General features: G+C 35.3%; 1 protein-coding gene across 8 annotated transcripts in view; it reads left to right on the top strand.

The window, feature by feature from the left end:
- The window catches only part of LOC309841682 (bile acid receptor-like), a 53,699-nt gene that overhangs the window by 29,852 nt on the left and 11,181 nt on the right, over positions 1-12,666 (top strand). Inside the window, exons 1-3 of one of the 8 annotated variants that reach the window (XM_082684987.1) lie at positions 3,494-3,665; positions 3,899-4,001; positions 9,151-9,261. In XM_082684987.1, the coding sequence (XP_082541113.1) occupies positions 9,198-9,261 (64 nt within the window). In that variant the 5' untranslated portion in view covers positions 3,494-3,665; positions 3,899-4,001; positions 9,151-9,197. Of the gene's footprint in view, positions 1-3,493; positions 3,666-3,687; positions 4,002-7,339; positions 7,388-9,150; positions 9,262-12,666 lie in introns of those variants that run through there. The other 7 variants (XM_082684986.1, XM_082684988.1, XM_082684989.1 and 4 more) reach the window with 7 other exon arrangements.

The raw sequence follows: 12,666 nt of genomic DNA, 5'->3' as shown, positions 1-12,666 counted from the left end.
GGATTGAGGGTGTAAGTGCTATGAATTAATGAAGAGTTTGAATCTTTGAACATTTGAGATATATCATTTGTATATAGAAGCTAATAATTATAGTTATAAGTTAGAGGTTAAAATTGGTAATTATACAAATAATAAAAGTTATTTATAAAACTCTTAGAAGAAAACACAGACTGTAAACTCATTACATTGGTCTTAGTGATGATTTTTTTGGCTCTGACACCAAAAACAAAGGCAACATTAGCAAAAATAAATAAGTGGAACTACATCAAACTACATCAAAGCTTCTACACAACAAAGGAAATCATCAAAATCAACAAAATGAAAAGGCAATCTACTGAATGGGAAAAAAACATTTTGAAATCATATATCTGATAAGGGGTTAATATCCAAAATATATAGAGTCATAACTCAATAGCAAAAAGCCCAACCAATCTGTTTAAAAAGTGGGCAGAGGAAGGGCACCTGGCTGGCTTAATGTGTCGAGTGTGTGGCTCTTGGTCTCAGAGTTGTGGGTTCAAGGCCCATGTTGGGAGTAGACATTACTTGAAAATAAAGTCTTAAAAAAAAGTGAGCAGAGTGTATGTATAGACGTTTTTTAAAAGATCTAGAAATGGCCAACAGGTACATGAAAAGGTGCTCAACATCACTAATTATTAGGGAAATGCATGTCAAAACCATGATGAGATATCATCTCACACCTGTTAGAATGACTATAATAATACCAACAAAAATGAGAAATAACAGGTGTTGCCTAGGATGTGGAGAAAAGGGAATGCTTGTGTACTGTTGGTGGGAATGTAAATTGGTGCAGCCACTGCAGAAGACAGTATGGGGGTTCTTCAAAGAGTTAAAAATGGATCTTTTAAAAGGGGTGCCTGGATGGCTCAGTTGGTTAAGTGGCTGACTCTTGATTTCACTTCAGGTTGTGATTTCAGGCTCCTGGGATGGAGCCCTGTGTGGGGCTCCCCACTCAGCAGGGAGTCTGCTTGGGGATTCTTTCTCTCTTCCTCTACCTCTGCCCCTCCCCTTGTTCATGTGTGCTCTCTCTCTCTCTCTCTCTCTCTCTCTCAAATGAATAAATAAATCTTTTTAAAAAACTCCACAGTCGGGGGTGCCTCGGTGGCTCAGAGGGTTAAGCCTCTGCTTTCAGCGCAGATCATGATCTCAGGGTCCTGGGATCAAGCCCTGCATCGGGCTCTCTGCTCAGTGAGAGTCTGCTTCCTCCTCTCTCTCTCTGCCTGCCTCTCTGCCTACTTGTGATCTCTGTCTATCAAATAAATAAATAAAATCTTTAAAAAAAAAAAACTCCACAATCTTTTAAAAAAATTAAAAATAGAACTACTAGGGGCACTTGGGTGGTTCAGTGGGTTAAAGCCCCTCCCTTCAGCTCAGGTCATGATCCCAGGGTCCTGGAATTGAGCCCCACATCAGGCTCTCTGCCTAGCTGGGCGCCTGCTTCCTCCTCTCTCTGTCTGCCTCTCTGCTTACTTGTGATCTCTGTCTGTCAAATAAATAAGTAAAATCTTTTAAAAAAAATAGAACTATTATATGATCCAGAAATAACATTTCTAGGTATTTACCTGAAAATAATGAAAACACTAACTCGAGAAGGTGTCTGCCCCACATGTTCATTACAGCATTATTTGCAATAGCTAACATATGGCAACAATGTAAGTGTCCATTGATGGATGAATGGATAAAGAAAATATACTATCTATACTCTATAGACACCAATATAATACATACATATACCATATATATACAGTTTACATTTACAATAACATGGATGGACCTCAAGGGCATTATGCCAAATGAAGTAAGTCAGATAAGGGCAAATATTAAAAATGCAAAATACAACAATCAGCCTCATGGATACGGAAAACAGATTGGCGGTTGCTGGGGTTTGGAGGGTGGAGGGTGGGCAAAATGGGTGAAGGGGATCAAAAGGCACAAATTTCCAGCTGTAAAATAAATCAGTCATGGAGATGTAATGTAGAAGATATTGACTATACTTAATAATACTATACTGCATACTTGCTAATTGCTAAGAGAGCAGATCTTAAAAATCCTCATCACAAAAAAAAATGTTTTAACTATGTATGGTAACAGAGGTTTATCAGACTTATTATGTTAGTATTTTCACAATATATACAAATATTGAATAATTTTGTTTTAAATCTGAAACTAATATACTGTTGTATAAAATTATACTCAATTAAAAAATAAAAAACAATGATAAAAGAATTTATAAATTATCCGTGATACTTGTATACAATAATGAAAAGGCTAAAGTTCTTTTAAAAATATGTTTTTTTAAGAAACAAATGTCCCTGATAAATATTTAGAAGTTAAGCATTGCTTTTAAAACACATCAAGTACTGTCTGTTTGTTTTGCTGTCTTTCATTGTAAGGTTTTTAGTAGAGTGTCACTTCTTTTAAGACATAATTTGGAGCCTGTTTTTGGAATATTTTAGAATCAAATAAATGAATTATAATGCTGAGACTATTATTCTTTGGTTCACTGATTAAAATTTATAGATCCAGGGACTATTATCTTAAAAGAGAAACAAAACTCATGTGACATGACTTGGAGATTTTATTATGAATTCTTCCCAGTAATAGATAAGGACCCTTGAAGAAGTCAGCATCAACTTAGTAGTTGTGAAGTCAGAAACTGAATGTGGACTGAGATCAAGTGCCAAGAAAGGTAGACTATTGTATCCCAGGCCACATGAATGTGACACTAGGACCAGGGAGGACAGAGACTACAGCCTACAGTCCTATAAAATAAACGAGTCAGCAGAGAGGGGACCAGGAGAATGGTAGTGTAGCTGTGGAATATATTTATAACCTTAGTTCTGTAGAAATGCCTTGCAGAGGTGAGACCATGACCCTGGTATCCAACAAGCTTTGTTCATGTAGATGACATTAAAAAATCATGGTGAACTTACCTACATATCTTGTTCAACTGTTTGCATTTGCACTGAGTTTAACCTCTGCCACTAACTAGTGATGAGCCCCTGAAAAAGGAGTAGTATCTATCTGTGTGGCAGTTTTTCTAAGCCAAAAAATGGAGAGGGTTGGATTAGATGACTTGTACCCATCTTAATTATTATTCACATTTATAATTGGGCTAACACCTTTTTTTCGGTAGGGAATGCAGAGATCAACTTCAAGTTGAATTGTTGTAACACCTGTATTAGTGGAGTTTGAATTAATGAGGGGTTTTCCTTTCCTGTGCATATTGCTTAGTAGTTTCTAGAGACCCAGTGTTTTGTAACCAAAATGGGAGAATGTCAAATTTAATCAAGAAAACAAAATATTTATTAAGTAAACAATAAAGAACTCTGGGAGAGTGTGACCTGAAGGTCCCAAAGACCTCTATCCCTGATGATCTGGTTATTATTTGATTTATGTCAAATAATAACTGCCCTTGTCTTGACCTAAGAGAGGATTGTGTGGGAAGTTTGTCTCTGAGATAGAGCTGAAGCTTTGCTCTGCAGAGTGTCTGGAGCCTAAGTGTATGCAGAGTGCCCCCCCTCTTGGCTCCTTGATAAATAGGGAAAAGGTCCAGTTTGCTCCAGCTGGAAAGTTGAAGTTGTTGTTAAATCTATTTATACTTGTTCTGCGAGGAAAAGGACAATCTCTAGTCATATTGTTTAACTGTGAGTATTTTGTCTTCCCTCAAAACCCCAAATTTTATAGTTTTATGCTGTCTCAATTAAATATGAATGTTAATTTTGTGGGCAATTGAAACTATTGTTAAACTGTAAGCGGTTGAGGGTATTTTTGGAACTCTATTTAGTTTCTACCATCATTCATTTAGCTTTTGCGAAATGAATAAGCCAATTGTTGTTACTATGATAGTCAAACTATAAAAAGCATTTGCTCCTTGAAGATGAGAAATTTAATTAGATTATACAGTGATTGGTCTTCTCCTGAAGAATGACAAGGCAATTTTGGACTGTGGTTGGACTCCAGGTGACATTTGATGTAATAATGTAAGTTGGTTCACGGTGATATTTACTCTTACATTTTAAAATGAAACTTGTTTTTAATCAAGAACTTCTTCTTAAAATACATTTTATTTTTTGAAACAACAGGTTATATGTGAACTCAAGGCAACTTGAAATATATCAAGTTATATATTTTATATATATTCAATATATGTAATATATTGAAATATATTCTGATAAAGGTGTATTCTGGGAATTAAACTTCTACTCAAAATGCTATGGTTATACAAAGTATAAAAATTTTTATGGACACAAAATATATTTCTAGATCTCTGAAGTATATATTTATTTCATAGTCACAAATTTTCTAAATTTATAGTCTGATTTCTCTTAAGCTGTGAAAATTACTTGACATAATATTAATTAAATACTGTTTTCATTTAAAACTGTATATGGAATTGCATGATTCCATTTATATGAAATGTCTAAAATAGGCAAATACATAGGAACTGTGCTAGAGATTGGGGGAGGAAAGAATGGGAAGTGATCGCTTATGGGTAGGGAATTTTACTTTGCAGTAATACGAATGCTCTGGAATTAAATGGTAGTGATAGTTACACACTCTGTGAATATTCTAAAAACGAAGAATTGTACAATTTAAAAGGTGAATTTTATATTATGTAAATTACATCTCAATGAAGCTGTATAATAAAACTCTATGTGAAAACTTCAGCATATAAAATCTTCCCAGTATTCTAAGGTTAAAGGACAGATTCTTATAAAAAAATCAAGAAGCCTTCATTTGTGCTGTTATTCAAATATATCCGTTTCATTTTCATTTTTCTTGGTTCCAATAAGTTCAGAGAACTTTGGCTCAAAGAGGCTCTGCTGTAAAAAATTTTTTATAATTATGTATCATAGAGCACTATCATTTATTTTTTTTTGATAGAGACTACTGTGAAAACTGAAATTTTCAGTTTTTCTTATGAAGCCATCTACTTTTCAGTTATATTAATTTTATTCAATGTATTATTCATGATTCAGATGACATATATTGCAAGAGTAAAAATATAAAAACTGTAAAGTTCTTTAACATGTGGAGGATATAGTTCTCTGGAGTCAATATGTTTTTCCTGGTAAAGTTCTAGCCATATGAAGATTTACTTAGCACAATACCTAGTTAAGGCAGAGGAGATGCAAATTCATTTCTGCAATTAAGTATCTTTTCAGTAAAATAGCTATTATAATCTATGAAAAATCTATTATAATCTAAAGTATTTGTTAATGAAAAAAATATAGACTTTGCCCATGCTAAATTGATCCTCTTGATAAAAGCTCCTCTCTTAACTGAGTTATTTTTATTTTAAATAAATATTTACTAGGAAAGATAACAAAACAGAATCACTCCAGGATTACTGTAACTTTTCTTTTTAATAAGATAGGAAGTTTTTAATTACATACTTCCCTCTATGCTATTAATAATCTACTTGAGTGTTCTTAAACTAATTTTATGAATACTTTATTTCTGAAAGTATTTATTATGCATACATATTATAATACTTCTATTAAACATCTAAAATACTGAAGAACACATAGTGAAAAATTTTCTGTAGAAAATAATCAATATTACTATGAGCATATAAAACATAAATATTTTATATTTTAAAAGGCATATTTTTAATCAAAGTCTTTTTATGTATATGTCCCATAAATGACCTGAATATAACTAGTACATAAAAATAGGTCTGCTTTGGGATGCCTAGTTGGCTTAGGCAAGAGCCATGTCACCCTTGATCTTGGGGTCATGGGTTCGAATCCCACTTTCGATGTGGAGATTACTTAAATAAATAAATAAACTTTAAAAGAAGCCTAACAGAAAAGAGCAAAACAAAACAAAACAAAACAAAAGCCAAACAGGGGCGCCTGGATGGCTCAATTGGTTAAAGCCTCTGCCTTCTGCTCAGGTCATGATCTCGGGGTCCTGGGATAGAGCCCCACATTAGGCTCTCTGCTCAGCAGGGAGCCTGCTTCCTCCTCTCTCTCTCTCTCTCTCTCCCCCTCTCTCTCTCTGCCTGCCTTTCTGCCTACTTGTGATCTCTGTCTGTCAAATGAAGAAATAAAATCTTAAAAAAAAATTTAAAAAACCAAACAGGTCTACTTTAGATAATATTTTTGAGTGTTTATCTACAGTATTGAAAGGATTTGGTTTCAGAACACTATTATTTACAATTTGAACCCTGATAGTGGGATCACTGTAAAATACTTTTGTGTGTCTTTGTTAGGATAGCACCAGTTTTGTTTTAACGAGCTACCTCTGGTTCATTCTATATTATTTCTCAAACTCTCATTCAGTGAAGTCTGCATCTAAGTAGTACCAATTTTAATTTTCAATCTTCTTCAGATGTCCAATATTATATGAAGCCTAATAGTAAGTGCAGCAATTTTTAAAGAAGAGTGAGTAACTTCAAGTTTTCAGATTCATTTTTAATTTTCTAAATGTTAACTGAGGCTCAAAAGAGAAGCTTGGAAAGAACTGAACAGAACCATTGCTACAAAGTATCACATATTAAATGGATAACATTCAGAATTGTTTTTTTTTTTTTAATTTTATTTATTTATCAGAGAGAGAGAGGGGAAGAGAGAGAGCACAGGCAGACAGAATGGCAGGCAGAGGCAGAGGGAGAAGCAGGCTCCCTGCTGAGCAAAGAGCCCGATGTGGGACTCGATCCCAGGACGCTAGGATCATGACCTGAGCTGAAGGCAGCTGCTTTACCAACTGAGCCACCCAAGTGTCCCCAGAATTGTTTTTATATGGTGAGCTAATTGACTTGTTGCAATATGGAAACACGGAAGTGTTGACTGACTGATCTTACTGATTTTAGTCCTGACTTTTCAAGGGAAACTTTGTATTAAAATTTCACTTTTTTTTTGGCCGGAGGCACTGGTTTTTGCTTCATCCCTTTCATCCAGTGCTTATTCTAAAGGACTACTGCTGTGCTGTCAGAAGACTGGGAGTTTCAAGTGCTTTTAGAAGAACATATATTCTATTAGATGATAAAGGGGACACATTTCAAAGATATTACTATTTAAATCATCTTCATCTTCATGGATATAGAAACCTCAGCCATGAAGTTCACACATGAATAATAAATCAAAGGAACAGACTTTTCAATATAATCTCAGAGGCTAAGAAATTTGTCACATAAATTTTTTGGCATGATTTAAAACCCATTTTCTTTTCCTTTCTCTCTCTTTTTTTTTTTTTTTTGTTCTTTTTAAAGGTGAAAACTGTCTTTATCTTTAATAGAGAGGATAAAGCTATAAAAGACTATGGACTTTAGAGTGACCTTTATTTTCTTCAAATAATTTTCAATTTCTTAAGCTGTGATTTCCTGTTGAAGTTTATTGAAATTTTTGGAGTTCCTTTCTAGGTAATAACAAAAACAAACAGTTTTTCCTGTTAAGGGTTCATCTTAGATTGTGAATAATTTTTTTAAAAAGATTTTATTTATTTGAGAGAGAGAGAGACAGCGAGAGCAGGACACAAGCAAGGAGAGTGGGAGAAGGAGCAGCAGGCTTCCCGCCAAGCAGGGAGCTGGATGCAGGGCTGGATCCCAGGTCCCCGGGATCATGACCCGAGCTGAAGGCAGACACCAATGACTGAGCCACCCAGGCGCCCCTGTGAATAATTTTTCTTATAAAAGCTTATGATTTTTAGACTTTACCATTTAAAATTTTTAAAAATTCCATTTAGTTAACATATTTGATATTATTAGTTTCACAGGTAGAACTTAATGATTCATCAGTTTCATATAACACCCAGTGCTTATTACATCAAGGGCCCTCCTTAATGCCCATCACCCAGTTACCCCATCCTCCCACCTCCTTCTCCTCCAGTAACCCTTAGTTTGTTTCCTAAAGTTAAAAGAGTCTCTTGTGGTTTGCCTCCCTCTGTTTTCATCTTATTTTTTATTCCCTTCCCCTATGTTCATCAGTTTTGTTTCTTAAATTCCACATATGAGTGAAATCATATATTTGTCTTTCTCTGACTTATTTCCCTTAGTGTAATACCCTCTAGTTCTACCCATGTCATTGGAAATGGCAGGATTTCATTCTTGTGGGTGCCTGAGTAATATTCCATTGTATGTGTATACATATACCACATCTTCTTTATCCATTCATCTGTTGATGGGCATGCGGGTTATTGTGGACATTGCTGCTATAAACATTGAGGTACATGTGGCCTTTCAAGAATCACTATGTTTGTACCCTTTGGATAAATATCTAGTAGTGCAAATGCTGGGTTGTAGGGTAGCTCTATTTTTAGCTTTTTGAGGAACCTTCATACTATTTTCCAGAGTGGCTCTGTCCACTTTGCATTCCCACCAACAGTGTAAGAGCGTTCCCCTTTCTCTGCATCCTTGCCAACATCTGTTGTTTCCTGAGTTGTTCATTTTAGTTTTAGACTTTACTATTAAAAAGTATAACACTTTTTCCAGTAATCCATAACTTTTTTTTGGAAGAGAAAATTTTAATTAGTCAAGCGAGCCAAAATTAGTATTTTAATGTTTAGCATATCACAGGGCTAAAAAAATAGAGCAGATTTAGAAGATAAAAACAAATGCTATGAAAGCAATTTTTTCCTATTCTTTAATTTCTTTCATGAAAAAGTCTAATTTTTCTTCCCAATTCATCTAAAGTTAGAACACTGAGATCTTGGAACTATTAGAATAGTGATGATAAGAATGAGTTATTAAGAACTGTGCTAGATTTTACATATATTAATTCAACTCCGCCAACAACTTTGCTAGGAAGGTTTTATTACTTTTCTTTTACAAATGAGGAAACTAAGGTTTAAGGAGATTTAATGAATGACCCATAAATAAGTAGCAAAAGCAGTATATGAAGCCTAACACCAAAGCTTGGTAAACTTTCAAAAGCCACTTTCATTATTACCAAGATTTATTGAATTGTTTGTAAAAAGCCAAGCAATAAAAAATTGGCAGAATTAATAATTTGGTGTGTAGAGATATGAGAACTCAATATTCTTCCAGTTAAAGGGTAAATAGAAATGTCTAGTGTAAAAATTCTACTAAACTCTTTATTTTTCAAAAATAGTATTGTACTTTTATAAAATCATGCTGACTTGATGAGCATACTTTCAAAGAGTCTGCAAAAGTTTTGTTTCCTTCAGTTCTATTTCAGCATTCACTGATGAATAAGTGAGACTTGGAGCAGAGAATGGCAAATTCTTATGTCACTACATCTGATGGTTACTGTTTTGCTGAACCAGTGCAGTACTATGGTATGTAACAAAAAGCTATGGTATAATGGTTGATAAAACACTTCTTGTGTGACATTATGGTTAATTGCAGAGTTTTTTTTTTTAAGAAATTAACAAGCAAACCAAAGAGTTTAAGTTTTTCCCTACAAGAGAAATTAAAATAAAAACTTAAAAAAATCATTCTCTTACAAAGGAATGTAATTAATTTCAAAAAAATCAATAACTCTAAAATGTTGTAAGCAAGAATCAAATGTAAAGAGAGAAAAGCCTGATAGTCTAAAATTGTATTTGATTTTTAAAATTTGAATTAACATGCAAATTAGAATTTGTTTTTAGGGTTTAGCTGAAGATAGTTCACATGCAATTCAGTAAATGTGGCTCAGAGTAGTTATTTCATATACTTGAAATTTTCATCTTAATATAAGATTTTTATCAAAGGGAAAGAAATAGAAACAATGCAGGATACAAAAGGAATTTTCTCCAAAAAGACTAAGGCTATAAGATAAACTTAATTAAATTTTTTAATCTTTTGTTTTTTGTGGGTTTAAAAATTATTAATTTATTTATTATTTATATTGTTAGGGTCCATGATCAAAGGAGCGAGACTGATACAAAGCGAAGGTCAAGCTAAGCTTTATTTTTCGCCAGCACAGAGAATCAAGTCCACGGGTCGAGGCCGCCTCTTACAGAGAGAGCAACCCCTCCCAGCCTCACAGACTAACTTTTAAAGGGCAATGGCCATGTGTTTGAGCCTGGCCACACACAGGTGGCCAATGAGATTGTAACACACAGTGAAAGTTGCATAGTCCTGCTAGGTCACACGCAGGTGGCCAATTGAATTAAATTCACCCTATAGTAGCTATTTGAACTAGCGTATCACCTTGGTCAGAATTGGCACCCAAAAGGTGCCCAAAAGGTGGGGCCCACATTATTTTATTTTAAGATTTTATTTATTTGACAGAGAGAGATCACAAGTAGAGAGAGAGAGAGAGAGATAGAGAGAGAGAGGAGGAAGCAGGCTCCCTGCCTAGCAGAGAGCCCGATGCAGGACTTGATTCCAGGACCCTGAGATCATGACCTGAGCCGAAGGCAGAGGTTTAACCCACTGAACAACCCAGGCAGCCCGGGCCCACATTTTTTTAGGGAGATAGTGATTAACGATGTCTCCACCTGGCCTGACCCGCCCTTGTATTTGGGCTCTGTTATCAGGGACTGGTCGACCATATTTTACTTGTTTCCTGGACTTGCTTTTAAGTAAGTTCCCCTGGCATCAGGATGGGGTGGGGGGTAAGGTCAGTTTAAGTTTTACTGCAGAAACAACAAAACCACTGTTTAACTGAGATGGAATCGTTCTGGCTAAATAGGCCCTTACAATATTATTTATTAAATTTTTGAAAATTTAAATTTAATTAATTAACATATAATGTATTATTGGTTTCAGAGGTAGAGGTCAATGATTCATCAGTCTTATACCCAGTGCTCATTACATCACATGCCCTCCTTAATGCCCATTATATAAATTTAAATGCCGTTTTCTTTTAGGGTTAAGGTAAAGGTTAGGGCTTCAATTCTAATTTCCATGCTAATGGAACATCAGCTAGTATTATGCAGTCTTTTGACACTAATTCAAGAAAGGCCCTCTTTAATAAAAAAAAAGTTACATTGTTTTTACTGATAACCTTTCTTTTTATATTAGGTTATTATTAGTATTTATTCAACACTTAGCATTAGAGTGAATGCTATGAGATTGCAAGTGAATTATGTGCGTTAATAAAAAATTATGTTTACCAATCTTGGTGGTATAATTTTGAGGTTAAAAGTAAGTTTAATCACCTGACTTGGGGCACCTGGGTGGCTCAGTTGGTTAAGCCGCTGCCTTCGGCTCAGGTCATGATCTCAGGGTCCTGGGATCGAGTCCCACATCGGGCTCTCTGCTCAGCAGGGAGCCTGCTTTCTCCTCTCTCTATGCCTGCCTCTCTGCCTACTTGTAATCTCTGTCAAATAAATAAATAAAATCTTTAAAAAAAAAAAATCACCTGACTCAGCATCAGGAAAAGTACAAATATTACTAGTTACAGATATAGATATTCAGTATTCCTGGGTCCTTTTGGAGCCAATTTTCTGGATTTAGACTTAGAAATTTTCCTGAAAGCAGAATTTTGCTTACAAAATTCCTTGGAGACTTACGCCATCCCTGGCACCTGGGTGGCTCAGTTTGGTTAGGAGGCTGGCTCTTGATTTTGGTGCAGACCATGATCTCAGTGATGAAGTTTTAGAATATAAGGGAGGTTTAGTGGGGTCAGGTCCAGAGCCAATGACCAAGAAAGAATTCTTGAGACATCTATGGTTCAGAATGGTGGTTTATTAAAGCAGAGGGACAGGACCGATGGGCAGAAAGAGCTGCTACCTGGGGTTGTGAGGAGCGGCCCATTATATGACTTACAAGTTGGGAGGGGGTCAGGGATGGTGTAAGTCTCCAAGGAATTTTGTAAGCAAGGTTTCCAGGACATTGAGGGGCTAGATATTGTTGGGGAAAAAGGTTATTCATTACCAGTAATAAAGCCTTTGTTGGTGAGAACCTTTAGATGTGTATCAGTGGTCATATGCTTGGAGAGTTTTGAGATAAAGGAAGTTTTCAAAGGAATTGTTAAAGTAGACTTCAGGATCCTGGTTGAGGGTAGGGGTCCTCAGGCTAGGATTGCCCTTTGCCCTTAGCAAAGCATTAAGGTGGAGTAGTTGAGTCCCTAGAGAAATGTCACTCTGCCTGTTTCGAGGGCTTGTCAGTGGGTAAGGAAATTTAATAATTTTCTCTTCTGCCTGTTTCCCACATCATCAGGGGCCAGGAATCAAGTGGGGAGTTTGCCCAAGGATTCTCTCTCCTTCTCCCTTTGCCCCTCCCCAAGCTCGCACATGTGCGCACTCTCTCTGAAATAAATAGATAAATCTTAAAAAAGAAAGTAAGTTGGTGTTTGGAAGCTTCTGGTAATTATAATAATGATATTCATTAAGCATTAGTTTATATTTTATATATGCTTTTGCATACCATATTTTGTTTCATCCTTATAGTAACCTGGTAAAGCAGGCAAATTTATCCCCAGATAATTGATAGTTAGAATTGTTAGTCAACAAAATGCAAAAGAAACTAGTAATTTAAATCAGGTGTACAAATGGCAAAGGACAGTGTTAAGGTATATTTAATGGGAGTTCAAACAAAAACATATATATATATATACACACACACATACATATATTTGCTTGAAATAACCAAGTAAAATTGTATTTTAGTTTGATTTTTTTGGGGGGGGGTGGGATAATTTATTAATTCATGTCTTTACTGACCTGACTGTACTGCAAACCACTTTATCCACACAAGGGAAATGCAAAGGATTGGGAAAGCCTTCTTTCCTTCCAGACAAGGGGAAATAC

The sequence above is a fragment of the Mustela nivalis genome, assembly GCF_964662115.1.
Source record: "Mustela nivalis genome assembly, chromosome: 10".
In the NCBI taxonomy this organism is placed as follows: Eukaryota; Metazoa; Chordata; class Mammalia; order Carnivora; family Mustelidae; genus Mustela; species Mustela nivalis.
Note: the sequence above shows the minus strand (reverse complement) of the source record. Positions and strands in the feature narration are given on the sequence as shown.